The sequence below is a fragment of the Papio anubis genome, chromosome 9, assembly GCF_008728515.1.
Source record: "Papio anubis isolate 15944 chromosome 9, Panubis1.0, whole genome shotgun sequence".
NCBI classification, from domain to species: domain Eukaryota; kingdom Metazoa; phylum Chordata; class Mammalia; order Primates; family Cercopithecidae; genus Papio; species Papio anubis.
The window spans coordinates 48,332,970-48,351,584 of NC_044984.1; the positions used below are offsets into that span (position 1 = coordinate 48,332,970).

At 38.8% G+C, this 18,615-nt stretch overlaps 1 protein-coding gene and 1 pseudogene across 15 annotated transcripts in view; one reads left to right on the plus strand and one right to left on the minus strand.

Annotated features, from left to right (window-relative positions):
• Window positions 1-18,615, minus strand: part of ATF7 (activating transcription factor 7) — a 120,664-nt gene that overhangs the window by 83,241 nt on the left and 18,808 nt on the right. For all 15 annotated transcript variants that reach the window (XM_031650523.1, XM_031650530.1, XM_031650522.1 and 12 more), the window contains one exon: window positions 8,874-8,942. In XM_031650523.1, coding sequence (XP_031506383.1) covers window positions 8,874-8,928 — 55 coding nt within the window. In that variant the 5' untranslated portion in view covers window positions 8,929-8,942. Of the gene's footprint in view, window positions 1-8,873; window positions 8,943-18,615 lie in introns of those variants that run through there.
• On the plus strand, window positions 15,875-16,416 carry LOC103875766 (annotated as a pseudogene).

Consider the following 18,615-nt stretch of genomic DNA (forward strand, 5'->3'; position numbering starts at 1 on the left):
AAATTCATTCTCATTCTCTTTGTACTTTCACATGACAATTGCAAACAGTCCACATTCTTACCAAAGCACAAATACAAAGGTAGCATATTTCACTGCACAAAGAAATTTCAAAATAAAAACACAAAGGCACTGTTACAAAGAGATAAACCTCAAAGCTTCCATCTTTTCTCCATGATGCTTTCCTTCTTGAAATCCTATCCTTAACATGATAATTTTGTGAGACAAAACTTTAAAAAGCAACATCTCCCCACAATAAACTATTAAAACTATTTCTTCTTCACAATTTGTACATCAATTCTGCGAGATGAGATTTTGAAACAGAAAACCATTCTACGCATTCTACCTCAAAAGTAACATCCATGTACTATGATTTAAAGGACAAGCTCTCTGTGGTTAAATAGATTCAACCCCCAACAGACAAAAGAAAACTAGGCTTGACAGTTAAGATACCCAATTTCTGTTTAAAATATGTGTTGTTATCTTATGATAAGCAAACAAAGAAAAAAACCCTCAAATTTAGGGGTGATGAGTTCTATTGTGATTTTAAAAAACATGTACTAGTGTACTAAGTACACTAGTACAATAGGTACTGAAGCAAAGGGATCAGTAATAGCAAAACAGCACAGAAAATTATAAGCAGAAAATCAGAAAAACAATTTCCCCAAACAAAATACATAACCTTTTCACAAAAATTAATGGAAAGAAGACAAAAATAAAGATGTTTTGTTTTATAAATAATATTGGCAAACACTAATCTTTATGTGTTTTTAGACATAACCAAAGGCCTGACATTTAACCAAATGTCAACTTGCACTGTAACTCTTTCAGAAAGGTTTATCATTTGGTTATAAAGACTCTATTAAGATCAAAATCTCAGTATGACTGAACTCCAGGGCATGGGGCTTTTCTTAAAATATTACAACGTCCACTTTAAAAGGGACTTTGTGCCAGGTGCGGTTACTAATGACTGTAATCCCAAGCACTTGGGAGCCTCGGGTGACAGGACTGCTTTAGGCTAGGAGTTTGAGACCAGCCTGGGCAGCACAGCAAGACACTGTCTCTAAAAATAAAAACATAAAATTAGCCAAGCATGGTGTTGTGCACCTGTAGTCCCAGCTACTCAGGAGGCTGAAGCAGGAGGACTGACAGCCCAGGAGTTGGAGGCTTCAGTGAGTTATGATTGCACCACTGTACTCCAGCCTGGGTGACAGAACAAGACCCTATCTCTAAAAAAAAAAAAAGTGGCATTGTGTTTAAGTCACTGGCACATAGTTACAAAGCTTAAGTTTGCCCAGTCACGACTCTGAGCAGAATGTTGAAATTCTTTTTCTCTTCAGAAAAAATCTTCCAGAGAGCATCTCTTGTACCTTGTTCATAATGTACAATTTATTGGCATTTCTTTTCCTCTCTAAATGGCCAGGAGGGAAGAAGAGCTCCACAGCCACTGTATGTGGTTAGTAATGGCGCTTTTACTTGTCATTGTACAAAGCCTGTTAAATATTTACAACACAGACAGCAATATCTAGTCCTAAACACCCAGTTGTGAGTTTGAATTTTTTTAGAAATAAATCTACGACAAGTTTTCCCCAGCAAAATGCCAGACGACTTTACTAACAGCTTCAAGAGACCCAGCGGGTCCAGAGGAGCAGTTATAGGCCATCTGGTGATTACTTATTATTATTTATACAGCACTGTAGATGTACACACAGATGTGTTATGAATCCACATACAGAGAGGCCCTAACAAGGGCTGCAGACAGAATGTGACTGCTGAGCAAGTCAATCTGCATTAAAGAAATAGGCTAACCAGAGAGAGGGAGTAAGCCGGTTGCTTTTTAACCTGCTGCATTCGCTGGAAGACTATTTGATAAAAGAATGAAGAATTCTATATAATGACAGCATCTTGTAAGTCAACAACGTAGCTATATGCTATATGTAGTTTTGCCAGAGAGGCAAAAGAAGGATAAATGAAAGACAGACTTTAAGATTTAGAAGGCACTTTGTAAACTCAGCAGTTTGCAAAAGAAGGGAATAGGAAAGAGGCCTTTTAACTTAGGAAGAGCTGAGATGCAAAGACAGGATTTTATTTTTTTTCTAACAGGAATGCTCTGAAAACAGTTTCTGGGTTCCCATTTCAAATATTAAGTTATATCTAAGGAAAACAAGAGTGAATAACTGAAAAATATCACCCTAATTTCCTGGATGTAATACCAATTAGATTCATACAGCCTTTTTTGGGAGGGGCAGATCAGACCAAGGATGCTTTTAATCTACTGTGCTCTAGCAACATACATATATTTGTTTAAATACAACATGAAAAACAAAAATAACCAACTACATGTTTCTAAGGGCAAGTATCAAGAGTATCAGATCCGACATTAAAAAACTTGAGTTTAATTCCTGCTCTTAACATCTCTACATCTAAAAAACTCCAGTCCCAGGCCAAGTGCGGTGGCTCACCTGAGGTCAGGAGTTCGAGACCAGCCTGGTCAACATGACGACACCCCATTTCTACTAAAAAATACAAAAATTAGTCATGTATGGTGGTGGGCGCTTGTAGTCCCAGCTACTGGGGAGACTGAGGCAGGCGCTTGTAGTCCCAGCTACTGGGGAGACTGAGGCAGGAGAATCACTTGAACCCGGGAGGTGGAGGCTGCAGTGAGCCAAGATCGCACCACTGCACTCCAGCTTGGGTGACAGAACGAGACTCTGTCTCAAAAAAAAAAAAAAAAGAAAAAAAAATCCCAGTCCCAATTTTGTCTATATGATGCATAAGAGTGTTCTACTTCCACCACAGGTTAGTGCAGCATCCAGAGAGTGAACTGAAAGTTATTGCAAAGTCAACATATTACAAAAAATAAGGTTAGCATTTGGCCTAATTTGTGTATAATGCCATGTATTTTCAGCTGCCTGACAGCATGCAGGCACTCTTACCAGATGGGAACTAGATGAATTATTGAATGAAATATGAATTATTAAATAAAAATCAGAATTTTCAAAAACTCTTGGCAGATGGTAGGGAAAAAAGGCTTACTTGTTTGCCTGAAATTGCCTTCACCTGTCGAAACATGTAAACATAGCATATACTACCACAAATGGCATTTACCTACCAGAGCCATTGCTTCCCCTTGTAATTCTCCAATTCAGGATGCTTCCCTAACATACAGAATTAGGAATCACCACCAACTCATTCTTTCCTGCTTTTCTTTTGTGCTTATGCCAGATAATAGGGCAACTTGCCAAAGGGACAGAATTAAAGATCCAGAGTCCCACAGTACCAGTATGGCCCATTTAATGGGAAGGCTGGGATAACAGGAATAATCTCTATAGATTTGTGTTATATAGGCAATAAAACATACACCTTTGCAGCATGCCAGCATTTAACCAATCATAGGAGCTATTTGTTGCCTCATATATTACAGAGCAATAGAGATTTAAGGGATAATGTTCATGGAGGCAGAGGATACGAAGCAATAAACAGCTTTGGAGGTTGGTTAAATGCCAAGTGAAGCCAGGACTACACCACCATAAACATTATTCCTATTATATGACAAGATAAGGAGGTACAAGAAGCTGCCCTCAATCCCATCACAACTAGGGCTCCATCACTATTCTTGGCCTTAGAAAGGAAAAGCAGGCCCCAGAGGTCTATGAATTAGTTATATGTTTTGTATCTCAGTCAGAAAGATATGAAGATAATTTCAACCTGTACCTAAATGTCCTCTGGGAGAAGAGAAGAAGATCTGATAGTAGATCTCTTCAGGCAAAAAAAGAGTAATAGCCCCTCAGGGTCACACTGGACAGAGAAACAATCAAAGGATTTTTTTCCTTAAAAGGACAAAGGTGGGCCGGGTGTGGTGGCTCACGACTGAAATCCCAGCACTTTGGGAGACCAAGAGGGGTAGATCACCTCCGGTCAGGAGTTTGAGACCAGCCTGACCAACATGGCGAAACTCTGCCTCTACTAAAAATACAAAAAAATTAGCTGGGAGAGTTAGTGGGCACCTGTAATCCCAGCTACTTGGGAGGCTGAGGCAGGAGAATCACTTGAACCCAGGAGGTGGAGGTTGCAGTGAGCCGAGATCAAACCACTGCACTCCAGCCTGGGCGATAAGAGCAAAACTTCGTCTCAGAAAAACAAAACAAAACAAAAAAAGGACAGAGGTGATACAGAATAGATATGACAGAAACCTTTCTCACTGGCTAAGAACAGGATGATACTAACTCTCCATAGTATCTCCTCAGAGGAAATGTGTTCCTGTTTTTAAGGAAATTGACATTCTAATAAGCTGATATGACCATCTTCTGTTCAAACACTTGATTATGGTAACCAGAAAGACTACTTAAATCAGCATAATTTATACTGCAAACCTGTGTCATATGCCTGAGAGGGAGGCATAGGAATATGGAATTTGTTGATCCCAGTAATAAAAAAACTGGGCAAAAAGCATCCAAAAGGTAAGTTATCTAACTGCATACGCATGAAATAACATCTAAAATTCCAGATTACTGACAGAGACATAGTATTTATTCCTGCTTCCACATACAATGGAACAACTTTATAATCCATATTCCAGTAAAAGTGTCCTCCAAAAGTATTAAAAACTTATAAGACTTCCTATTAATAGATTCAGTACCAAACTATATTTCTATTATTTTAACAACACGAAGCTGTTTTATAGTCACAATGTCTTTAAATAGATGCTATCTTATAAACATTTCAAAAACCCACACAACTCAAATTCAACCAGTCCTCTGCCAAGAGGGTATCTGGGGCACTGTTGCCTTAACAACACTAACCCCATTCTCAGGAGGCAGCTCTATTAACTACTCCTGCTACCACATTCCACAGAGAGGCATTAGCAGGGATATTGCTTTCCCTGAGTTCCTCTTCATGAGGTTGATGAGGCCTCAAGAGAAACAAAAAAAATCTCAACAGGAGAATAGAAATAACAGGGCTAAAAAACCCTATCACCTGTCTTTTCTGATAAGAATGCAGACAGCACAATCTTCAGCAGCGTTTTTTTTTTTTAAGTACATGCAGCATATTTAGAACTCAGCTGTGTCACATCAGACTTACTGTTGGGAAGTGAATCATGAACAGAATCCAAAAATAACAGCCATTAAAGACCTAGCAACCAAAACATGTTTACGTATCCATTGAAAGCCTAGTGGTTTTGATTATATAGTGGAGAGCATAATCCACTAGTCTATTTTAGGTGAATTTTCCTTTCACCTTCCCTTAATATTAAGGCAGAGGACAATTTCTGAGTTTAGGAATGCACAGGGTAAAGTCTGGTGAAGGAGCAGATATTGACATAATATAAGGTTCCTATAGTTTTGTTTGTTTTTTAAGAAATAGTGGCTGGGCGTGGTGGCTCACACCTGTAATCCTAGCACTTTGAGAGGCTCAGGTGGGCGGATTAGGAGGTCAAGAGACCGAGACCATCCTGGCTAACACGGTGGAACCCCGTCTCTACTAAAAACACAAAAAATTAGCCGGGCAAGGTGGTGGGCGCCTGTAGTCCCAGCTACTCGGGAGGCTGATGCAGAAGAATGGCGTGAATCCGGGAGGCGGAGCTTGCAGTGAGCCAAGATCGTGCCACGGCACTCCAGTCTGGGAGATAGAGCAAGTCTCTGTCTCAAAAAAAAATAAAAAATAAAAAATAGAAAACAAGAAATAGTATCCTGAGTTATAATTGTTTTCATTCCTACTTCCTCTACCCGGTAGAAGCCACTGCTTTTTGCGACTTCTATGGTAGCAGGTTCTAAACCATGTCTTGTAAAAATTATCATGGTCCTTATTACCCATTCTGGGATTTACATAGCCTTTTTGTTATTATACCATTTCTGGAAGAAAGAACTTGAATCTATGACAAATGGATTATAAATAGCTTGAAAGGCTCAAGGTGGCTCCAGAATGAAACCATTCTCAAGGGATATTAAGGAGTTGGATGACAGGCCAAGAGTAGTTCACTTTACCAAATTTATCTTATCTGCCAGATTTTCACTATTTCATATAACATAAAGCAATCACAGTAAATCTTGTAGAGATTCCAATCTAGAGTTATTTATTACCTGATAGTCGGAGAAACTTGGAAGAGACTAAATATAACTGAAGAACTATAATCTCACCTGAGCATAAAGTTTTGACATGCAAAGGAGGTAAACGGATGAATCATGCTACCATCAAAGCCTTAAGTTGTACCTTTGTATCCTTTTTCAATGAAATAAGTATCTTGAATCCAAAAGAAAAAGGTAGCAATGTTCCACACTCACCTTCCTACTGAGGGGAAAAAAGCTTTTAGAACCTAACTCAGAGGTTATAATGAATCCTAATTACCAAAATACCAACAAATAATTCAGAAACAGGAGAGAGAAGCAGGGGAAGAAAATGGCTTATGGTAAGTGGAACGCAACTTTACGAGAAGGAACCAAAGTCAAAAGTCCCTAATATTTTCCTACCTCCAGTCCAAAACACAGCAAAACAAAAACAAATTTCACAAATCTGTGACATTTCACAAATTTCAGTGGATACTACTATTTTCTGATGAGACAGCCTAAAGAGGTGTTATTCATATCTTTCTTCCTCAGAGAGCTTGAGAAGCTTTTCTCGTATATTCCTTATTTTTATCATCTATTTTTACTTCTTTGCGAAGTCCTTGTCTGGGTGGTTTAAGCATATAACATATAAGAGGAGTTCAGGAGTAGCTTAAACAATAAGTGAAGAAAAATAATGGTAAGTATTGGAAAAATAAATCTTTTCACCAAAAATGCCTATTTTTCAACTAAAAGCAAGAAGTAAAAAAGGGATGAAGGCCGGGCACGGTGGCTCACGCCCATAATCCCAGCACTTTGGGAGGCCAAGGCAGGTGGATCACGAGGTCAGGAGATCGAGACCATCCTGGCTAACACAGTGAAACCCTGTCTCTACTAAAAATGCAAAACATTAGCTGGGTATGGCAGCGGGCGCCTGTAGTCCCAGCTACTTGGGAGGCTGAGGCAGCAGAATGGTGTGAACCCGGGAGGCGGACCTTGCAGTAAGCCGAGATCGCACCACTGCACTCTAGCCTGGGTGACAGAGCAAGACTCCATCTCCAAAAAAAAAAAAAGGGATGAGGTATCGGTCATAAGCATCATAGTAAATAGTATTATCTAATTCACATGTAAAAGTTTGGAGAGATCATTTTTTTATTTTGAGACAGTGTCTCGCTCTGCTGCCCAGGCTGGAGTGCAGTGGCATGATCATAGCCCACTGTAGCCTCAAACACCTGGACTCAAGTGATCCTCCTGCACCAGCCTCCCAAGTAGTTGGGATTACAGGTATGTGCCACCATGCCTGGCTAATTTTTAATTTTTTTTTTTTTTTGTAGAGACAGGGTCTGGTCTGGTCTCAAATGGATATATATATTAAAGAAATCACATGGGGAAACATGTAGTAAATAATAAAGTTGAAAACTTCGACATGAAAGGAAATACACCCTAGGATGTCAAATACTGCAGAATACGATGCCTTTGTTGGTCTTTTTTGAAAATTTTAGCATTTACTGGAATTTGGAATCTTCCTTCTCTTCATTCCTTGTCACCACCCCCATTTTATCTACCTCTCAAATTCATAGGAATCTCTGAAGTTAAGCTCTTCTTTTTGTCCATATTTACAATGTTTAATATAATTACTCTGTAATCTCACATACCACCAGTAAGTGTCAGTGGACAGTCACATGACATATTCCTAAGTGAACAGAAACTCAACCCTTTGAGTTCTATAAAGCGAATTAATGAAGGCAAATAAAACTTCCTTTGTATTCCTTTCTTCATACTTTGTGGAACATGGCAATAGGGGAAGGTCTAGGAAGAAGAGTTAAGAAGATGCAAAATGAAAAAAAAGGCAATTTCAACAAAAATACCTTATTAAAAAAGCATATGATGAAAAATAACATACAATATACACATATGAATATAATTACATGAGAGCTGACATACAGAACAATGCATTTATGGCATTAGACAGAGAAAATGTTTATATAATGCTGTGAGATCTCAAGTTCTATATTGGATTTGTCTTTTCTAGATAGATATCTGCCGTAGCTGCTAACAATGATTTTCTGGATCAACAGTCAAAAGAAACGTTTTTTTTTCCTTATTTGAAAAAATCCAAATAGATTCTGGCAAATTGGGGTTCACAATGAGTGGGTACATTATCAGCTGCCTCTCCAAATATGTTAAACAGACTTTTATATCCATGCAGGTTGAAGAGAAAACATTTCTTTTTTTTTTTTTTTTTTGAGTTTCACTCTTGCCACCCAGGCTGGAGTGCAGTGGCACAATTTCAGCTCACCGGAACCTCCGCCTCTCGGGCTCAAGCCATTCTCCTGCCTCAGCCTCCTGAGTGGCTGGGATTACAGGCATGCACCATCACACCCAGCTAATTTTGTATTTTTAGTAGAGACGGGGTTTTGGTCAGGCTGGTCTCAAACTCCTGACCTCAGGTGATCTGCCCATCTCGGCCTCCCAAAGTGCTGGGATTACAGGCGTGAGCCACCGCGCCCGGCATGAAGAGAAAACATTTCTAAACCTGCTTTGTATTTAGATGGACAGCTTTAGAAAAGAGGAGAGAGCAACATGTATTCTTCCACACTGTGTGGTGGGAAACAAACACCAGTAGAATAACAATATGGAAGAGAGCAAGGCAGATTTCATTACGGTAGAGTGCCTACACTTCCTCATAACTTGGATTTACACACTGCAAATCCTCTGATCTGATTACCTCCAGTGATCACGTAAAATACCGGCTTTAAACTCTTTGCCTTAGTGATAAAACAGCCACTTTGATTCACAACGAGACATTCACAATAAAGTATATTGTAAACGTACCTGTCCACAGCCCGGGGCATTGCACACAAACGGTCTGTCGTCTCCCATATTTCATATAGCAAAGCGGAGCTGAGGAGGGGGAGGTGGGGGAAAAAGTTATGTTAAATATGCTGGAGCAAAAAAAAAAGTGCTTCAAAAATATCAACCCCAGAAACAGGTGTTCCACAAATGCATCTATCAAAGTTGTAAACACAGGCTACTTTGGGGAGACCCATTAGACAGGTGGCATATGATCTACTGTGTCTCAATTGAAACTTTTAATTAGAAAGATTGAGATCTAAATAGTCAAGGAGTTTCAAACCTTTGCTAGATTTTCCCTCTTTCTACTACAGTATATAACACACTCCTCCAACCTGCTGAATTACAACTAGTGCAATTCCTTATGTCAATAAATTCACTGAACGCTCGATGCGGAAGCCATATTTCTGAACTAGAGAAGACCAAAATTTGTCATTTAATTAATTAAGGGATTATAGGAGGGGTGCTCCATTTTACAGGGCCATAATCTGGCTCCCTGGTGTATAAACTACGAGACTGTTGGCAAGGGCTGTTTATCCCATATTATTGCCAAAGAAAACAAAGCACCCATCCTATTGGGCTACATGGGAAATGGTTTTCATTAATAAAAAAATAAAAATAAAAACCGGGAGCCTCCTCCTCCCCCCACCAATCGTCTGTGGCAAATGGAGAAATATCGATGCCCTTCCCCCCTCTGATTCTATTTACGGCTAGGTTTTTAAAAGCAGCAATAAAACAAATGTCGACTCTTTGGGGGTTTACTGGGAGAATATGTTCCGGCTGTTTGTGCTGCTCTCGACCAGTGTTCTTGGGCTGCTCTGTTGCAGCCAACAGATGTGTGCTGCTGCAGGGGATAAAAGAAATGGCACTAAAAGGCATCACCATCTATCCCTTCTATTCCTCTGAAGACTTTAACAGGGTTTATACTGGTTTTTAAATTATTGAAGCTAAACTCTCAAAGTGTTTATTGAAATTCTTTGTTGAAGAACAGTAATTCCAATCTGAATGTGTGGGAGAAATTTCTCATATTCCAACTAGGAATAAAAATAGAAGTGGAGATGGATAAAGATTAGAAATGCAAATCATAGTAAAAACAATTCCTAAAAGATAAACAGCATTTTGGAAGGTGGAAGAGAAAAATGAAGTGGGGGGTAAAAGTAGTCTTATAAACTCCTAAAGGATATTTTCAAACATCCTTCCATAAAAGAGAAAGGTATACAAAAGAATATGAACAAGGGAAGATGAGAGAGGAACTACAATTTGAATACGCCTGCAAATAACTTCAGAACTGTAACCAAATTTCAAATTTTTATCTTGGAAATAAACTGAAATGTTAGGACAATCTGTCAGGCTCGCATTGAAATAAAATGTTAATGTGCTAGACTGAATCTGGTAATCGGAAAACCATGCTTAAAACGCAGAGGGTAGCTAGGTAACATCTCTCCTACCCTCTTAGGACTCATTCTGGGGTTAGAAACCAGTATTTCTAGTGTCCAATCAGTAATTCCACAACTAATCAGTGTTTAAAATTGTGGGGTGCCCCATAAAATAGAAGGGGTTTCTTGGTCATCTTTCAGTGTGATAGAAACATGGTCTAACTAGGAAGAAAACTGATGCTACAGCACTGCTGTAATGGAACAGAGCCTGTACATACATACATGTACACAGATTTATATCACATTTAGCCAGGATAAATTGCTTCAATAAATTCTGTTCCTAGGAGAGGCCAGCTCAAGCTGATGATTGGGTACTGGGAAATGAGAGCTTCATTCTTCTTCACACAGCCCCAGGATGAGGGGGCTTTTCTGGTTGGTTGGTTTGTTTTAAATACATGATTTTTTTTAGCACTTTCGGGAACTACAACATGGTACAAAATATGAGTAAACAAAAGTAAATAAATGCAATGACCAGGGCCATTAAGGCTGAAAACTCAGAGCACATCTAGAAAGCAATTCATTTCCGGAAAAATTCGTAACTCCTGTGCTAGAGATAATTTCACTGAATGTCCCAGAATTTGCTTCCCTAATATAATCACAAAATGAGAATTTTATTTCAACAATGTCCTCTAATATATTTTCAACCAGGAAGTAAACTACAAGGGCTAGAGTAGACATAACACAAGGATCAGGCAGGATTCCTTACTTTTATCTTGGTTCTGTTATTTGATGCTAAATTTTCTCATTTTTCTACCTATTTAGAGGAGGGAAAGAGTTCTGGCTGAGAAGTGGGACAGTATTGGCATAGGAAGTGGTGAAATAAATTCTGGAATGGCTTCCCTCATATCACAAAATTCAAAATGTAACTTGGCTTTGCACAATCACATCACAATATATGGCTTACCAATTTTATTTGGTGGCACACTTACTAGAAAAGAGAGATGAAAAATCATTACTTTCTGAAAGAAAAAAAGCAAAAACAAAAAAATTGGGGGGAAAAAAGCAATAAAATCTAACAGAAGTATTTTCATTGTTCTTAAATATTCAATTGACAGCCACTAACTAGGATTTCCTGCTTCCTTCTAAATTTGCTGGCCTTTGTTTTACCATTTTCACCAAAGGAAGATCACAATGAGAGGAAGAAGCCTCTCTTCTTAAACACCCACAATTATTCTTAAATCATTCCCTCAATCTGTTGCCTCTTGTCGTTTCCATTATTCTTGTTTAAAAATTTTTTCACTGTACAGTGATTTTAAAAATTTAAGTATTTAACAAAAATAAGAATGATCTGTCTCCCCATTTAAAAAAAAAAAAATCCAGCTAACATCTTTTTTTAAAAAAAATTTCTCCTTCACTCCTAGTCTGCTGCATCAATTGCTACATATAAAGAATGTCATTTTGCTGATTTCAATCTAACACTTAAATCTTTAATTATCAGTGAGGTCTCACTGATGCCATCTCAAAAACAAAAAGCAACACATTTCTGTAGTGTAAACAGACTGAGACATAAAGTGAAATTTTGAAAAATAATACTGCCACTCACTAGAATTTAACTCACAGCTCATTTATAACTATTCTGTTTGACAAGCAGATCATGTGTCTGGGCATGGCACTCACAGTGTGTCATCTCCTTCCCAATCTATTCTTCAGGATGAAACATAAGCATTTTATAGAACTAAACAATAAATGACAGAAGAGGGATACACACACTAAGAAGCACTGACAAGGGGAAGTGGGCTGCTTTCAGCAAAGATCTTAGAACAGGGAAGACAAAAAAGCATTAAAAAACTGTCCCAGATGCCAATATCTGCAGAAAAGGCTCAGGTACTCAGTCACCAGAATTTTTTAAATGATTAAAAAAATTAACATTTACTCAAAAGAGAAAGTTATGTAAATGCTGGGAGAGAACTGAAGAAAACCCAAGGTTTAGAGAATGATTTTTAATAACTGAGATAATTTCATAAAATCTATGTTAGTTTTGTTAGAGACAGAGGTAGATCCTAAAATGGTCATTGTGCAAGAAAACAGATTTATGTATATCTAGATATTTGTCTATATCTATATATTTTAATCGACTAAGTATGGAGTCTGTCACTGAGGACTACAAAGTAAATTCTCTAAACCTGGTGTGGTATTACCATTACAATATAATTTAATAAGAAAAAAGAATGCAGACATGGTGTATTGTGATCATTTCTCTAGTAACCAACTAGAGAAATTGTTGGTAATAAGATGGCCCAACTCTAAGCAAGGAATAAAAGCCACACACAAACACATCCAGGGGCCTGTTTTCAGATTCCTAATGACAAAAAGCAGACACTGCTAGGTACAAAAAAATTAGAAGGATAATGTACTGTAAGTATCAGCGTCATAAAAATTTAGAAGATGTTAAGACTAGCTATCATTCATTCATTCAGAAACCACTAATAAGGAACGATCAAGTGCTAGGCAAAGTGGATATAAAAACAAAAAGACAATAGGCCTTCACACAAAAATAATTTTTTACTCATCTGTCATGAAAGACATTAAGAATGATGGCTTAATTTACAAGTTCAGTCAGTCAGAGGTTGATCAGTATACATATCATTTAGATGCTACTGTATATGGTCATTTATCAAATTATTTTGCTAGCAACTCCAGATTATAAAAAAGAGGAGTTAACAGTCTTAGTAAAAGATTTAACAAGGAGCCAGGCACAGTGGTTCACGCCTGTAATCCCAGAACTTTGGGAGGCCAAGGCGGGCAGATCACCCGAGGTCAGGAGTTCGAGAACAGCCTGACCAACATGGTGAAACCCTGTCTCTACTAAAAATACAAAAATTAGCCAGGCATGGTGGTGCATGCCTGTAATTCCAGCTACTTGGAAGGCTGAGGCAGGAGAATCGCTTGAACCTGGGAGGCACAGTTTGCAGTGAGCCGAGATTGTACCATTGCACTCTAGCCTGGGCAACAAGAGTGAAACTCTGTCTCGAAAAAAAAAAAAAGATTTAACAAGGAAGAAGTTTGAAATTAATAACCATAATTTGCTTTTTGGATTATACATATTTAGTGAGTTTTAAAATTCATTAATTCACCAAATATTTTACTCAGTGCCTATGCACAGTGCCATATGTCCTAGACCCAAGTAATTCAAGAGCAAATGAGACAGACATGATTTCTGCCCTCACAGAGCTTACTTATATTCTAAAAGGAAGAAGCAAGTAATAAGCAAGTAAGCAAAATAATTTTAGATTAACAGCAGATAACTGCTATTAAAGGAAAATGAAAAGGTGATGTGTTAGTGACTGATGAGGGCTATTTTGGTTTTCTGACTAAAAAGGGAATGGCTGCATTATCTGTAATCAAAAGGGAAATGGGGTAGAATATAGAGATTTAGGTTAAAACTTCAGGAAGCCTTTCTTCTTACAACACAGTAGATATTCAATAAATATTTATTGATTTAATATTTAATAAATATTTAAAGCCTATATTTAAGTTCGCACTTAACTCCAGGTTTCTGCAGAAAGCTGCTGGATCCACAAAATATTTGCTATGCAGGTATTTATGTATTTAAGGCTACACATATTTTAAATCCATATTTATGACTATCTTGTGTCTAAGGCACTTTTTTTTTTTTGAGACGGAGTCTCGCTCTGTCGCCCAGGCTGAAGTGCAGTGGCTGGATCTCAGCTCACTGCAAGCTCTGCCTCCCAGGTTCACGCCATTCTCCTGCCTCAGCCTCCCGAGTAGCTGGGACTACAGGCGCCCGCCACCTCGCCCGGCTAGTTTTTTTTTTTATATTTTTAGTAGAGACGGGGTTTCACCGTGTTAGCCAGGATGGTCTCGATCTCCTGACCTCGTGATCCACCCGTCTCGGCCTCCCAAAGTGCTGGGATTACAGGCTTGAGCCACCGCGCCCGGCCAATACCTAAGGCACTTTTTATGACCACAGTCAACCAAGTCTATTTTTTATCACCCAAATAACATGAAGCTCTGTAGTTTTTGGTTACAGTGCTAAAAATGGAAAGAAGGGAGAAATTTGTCAAGTTAACCCCAATCAAACCTTGAAAACCTCACCTAGAGCTATTAAGATACATGTTCAAGTACAAGATAATGCCAATAGAGTATGCAGCAGAAAGGGCCCTTTTTTTTTTTTTTTTTTTTTTTTTTGAGATGGAGTTTTGCTCTTGTTGCCCAGGCTAGAGTGAGTGCAATGGCACGATCTCGGCTCACTGCAACCTTCGCCTCCTGGATTCAAGCGATTCTCCTACCTCAGCCTCCTGAGTGGCTGAGATTACAGGCATGCACCACCACACCTGGCTAATTTTGTATTTTTAGTAGAGACGGGGTTTCTCCATGTTCGTCAGGCTGGTCTCCAACTCCTGACCTCAAGTGATCTGCCTGCCTCGGTCTCCCAAAGTGCTGGGATTACAGACATGAGCCACTGTGCCTGGCCTGGCACTTTTATATAGTGCTTTTGGCAGTACATATTTTGATGATCTTTCTGGAAGTCAATTTGGCAATATTTACATTACATGTCTTAAAATGTTTTATATCCTTTGAACAGTTCATTCTTCTTTCAGACTCTCTAAAGATAAAACCAGACATGTGGACCATTTTTGCATTAAGTGTTTAACCACAGTCATCTTTACCACCAAAAAAGAATAGGAATTAAATTAAATAAGAATGGATAAATATAAATTAAGGTACTGCCTTATAATAAACTATATTTAAGTTATAAAGAATAACATTTTGAAAACTAAAAATATGAGAAAATGTTGTATGTTAAACAGGAAAAAAAAAATATAAAATTGTACATGCACCATAATTGTAAATCTATAAAAAAGTAAACAAAATAATAAGCATTGAAAAGATAAGGGAATTAACATCAAAATGTTAATAATGGTTATCTCTGGATAATGGTATCCTAGGTGATTCTATTTTCTTCTTTGTACTTTTAGTATTTTTCGAAGTCTCTACAATAATCACAGACTGGTCTTAATAAGTCAAAAAATTATAATGTAACCTAATAAGAAAAAAGAACGCAGATAGGCATGATTGAAAAAAGTCTGAGTTGGTGGGGTGCAGTGGCTCACTCCTGTAATCCCAGCAGTTTGGGAGGCCTAGGTGGGTGGATCACGAGGTCAAGAGATTGAGACCATCCTGGCCAACATGGTGAAACCCTGCCTCTACTAAAAATACAAAAAAATTAGCTGGTATAGGTTGCAGTGAGCCAAGATCGCGCCACTACACTCCAGCCTGGCAACAGAGTGAGACTACGTCTCAAAAAAAAAAAAAAAAAAAAAAAAATTAGCTGGGCGTGGTGGTGCACGCCTGTAGTCCCAGCTACCCAGGAGGCTGAGGCAGGAGAATCATTGAACCCAGGAGGCGGAGGTTACAGTGAGCCGAGATTGCGCCACTGCACTCCAGCCTGGCGACAGAACAAGACCCCGTCTCAAAATAAAAAAAGAAAGAAGTCTGAGTTTAAAAAAAGAGGTCCGGCTTCTTCTACAAGTATGGAGAAGGCAAAAGGCAAGGAGGAACATCAGCAAAGGGAACCAAAGAAAAATGTCTGTCAAAGGCAATAAAGTGCTCTGTCCTAAGAAGGCGGCAGAGTACACTGACAACCCCAGACTTCAGAAGAAGATACCAAATCCATCCATTACCCTCTAAACTGCCACCTGTTAATCTGATTCACTGGGACATTCTGCGGGCCTGGTGCCAACAATTGAAGCTGAGCTCCAAAGGCCAGAAATTGGATGCATATAGGCGTCTGTGTGCCTTTGCCTATCCAAATCAAAAGGATTTTCCTAGCACAGCAAAAGAGGTCAAAATCTGGAAATCATTGCAAAAAAAAATTAAAGGTGGCAAAAGGGGAAACGTCCCTGCAAAGTTCTGAGACACATCATCCTCCTGAAGTGGCCCTTCCCCCTGCGGAGGGGCCGCCTGCCCTGGAAGATTCCATTGCTCTCCTTGAGGGAGTTAATACAGTTGTGGTGACAACTTCTGCCCCAGAGGCTTTGCTGGCCTCCTGGGCGAGAATTTCGGCCAGGGCGAGGATGCCAGAGGCAGTGGAATCCCCACAAGAGGCCTGTGTAACAAGGTCTTAATAAAAAGCCTCCAATGGGAATAGAATATCAGGAAAAAGGCCACATCTATGGTAATTAATGGCAGAAAGTCTAGAGAGGCGGATTCCGTGGGGCTGCTGACAGGTGAACTCTGGTCCTCTGCACACCTGTTGATGGGCCATGCATGCTGACTCGTGGGGTGGCAGATGTTAGCCTAAGAGCCCTAGTAGTGCCTGTTGCTTTGTGAGTGGAGATAGAGACTCTCAGATTTAAAAACAGAAAAACGTTTCGCAAATTACCATAAATTGTAGTTAATATGTAGAAAAACTCATTCATACTATTTTTCTAAAATAGACACGACTTCAGCAGCAGCTCTTTTTTGTTTTGTTTTGTCTTCTGAGACAGTGTCTCACTTTGTTGCCCAGGCCGGAGTGCACTTGTGCAATCTCAGTTCAGGGCAATCTCCGCCTCCTGAGTTCAAGTGATTCTCCTGCTTCAGCCTCCCGAGTAGCTGGGATTACAGGCACCTGTTACCACACCCAGCTTTTTTTTTTTTTGAGACGGAGTCTCGCTCTGTCGCCCAGGCTGGAGTGCAGTGGCTGGATCCAGGTCACAGCAAGCTCCGCCTCCCGGGTTCACGCCATTCTCCTGCCTCAGCCTCCCGAGTAACTGGGACTACAGGCGCCTGCCACCTTGCCCGGCTACTTTTTTGTATTTTTTAGTAGAGACGGGGTTTCCCCATATTGGCCAGGCTGGTCTCACACTCCTGGACTCAAGTGATCTACCCGCCTTGGCCTCCCAAAATGCTGGGATTATGGGCATAAGCCACTGTGCCTGACCTTCAACAGGTCTTTTAAGTGAGAAGTCCTTCAGCTGAGCATTGTGAAGGAGTTGAGTAAAATGGTAGTTGGCTCTTGTGCTCAATTTTCTCTTCCTCTGAACACTGACTACTTTAGGAGCTGCTTCATTCCAATTGCAATTTCATAAAACGTAGAGTATTTTAAGGCAAAGAAAGGCTGTTAATTCTCTCCCTCCCTCAAACACACGATTTTTAATATTCGAAACAATATTTTTCAAAGTTCTCTTAATAACCTGAGATTTCTATGGTTTGACTCCAGGATCAAAACACAAGGGACTTTGTATTACTTCACTTTTAATTGTTTCGTATATTTCTGGTGTTTAAAATGTCTAAGGTTGCTTCCCACTCATAAATATATAATATATTGAACTTAAAATGTGTTTATTAACCGATTCTCCATAAACAAAAATAAGATGTGTATATAAAATAATTCATCTGTTGTATTTAGGGAACCATATTCATTACATGCAAATTTTATTGTTAGTGTTCTTAACTCAAAACTAGGAGTAAACCAAAATGTGTGATTTTTCTTTTGTATGACTCATTTGTTTGTTCTTTATTAGCTGGCGGTATGGGTTGGATCATTTGTTTTTAAAACTACTTAGGTATGATTGACATACCAAAACTGTACATTTTTAATGTATCCCATTGAGTGTACTTAATTTCTAATTTTTTTGTGTACTTCCTAAATTTATAGAACTGTGAGGACTGGGAACAGATCTGTTTCTCACTTGTCCTGATTTAATGACAGTTTCCAACATTGTTTTGTTATTACAAGTACAGAATCTTTATTATTTTATTTTATTTTGCCCCTTTAATGAAGATACTAAAAATAATGCACTGGAGGGAGTGGCAGAGTTGGAAAATTTGTAACCATCATAATACAGATGTAATAGGTTTGGGAAAGGATCCTCAAAAATGTTAAAGCAAGGGAGGAAAGTTTGTTGAGAAGCAAGATGTTCTTCTCTCCTGGACCGCATTGGTTATTGGTGGTCAGAATTGTGCAGTGTAACAAATAATAAGACTTTTTTTCTTAAAAAAAAAAAAAAAAAAAAGTCCATATCTGTCTGACTATTCTAAAGCACTAAACAGTATATTTAAAAATTATACAAAACTACTCATTTTCTAACTACAAAATAACAGAACCAAGTGACAAATTAAGTTCAAAAAAGGCCATAAAAAATTCTAAAATTACAAACCATTTCATATAGAAACAAACATGGTGGAAACTTGTTTATCAACACACAAGGTAAAACAGGCAATTCAAAATAGCTCCTCCTTTTGTTACCTTCCAGGATCCATTTTCACAATCCCATGAATATTCCCTAACAATTATGCTTATACCAGACAATTAGAAATTGCCCCAACCATGCATCACAAAG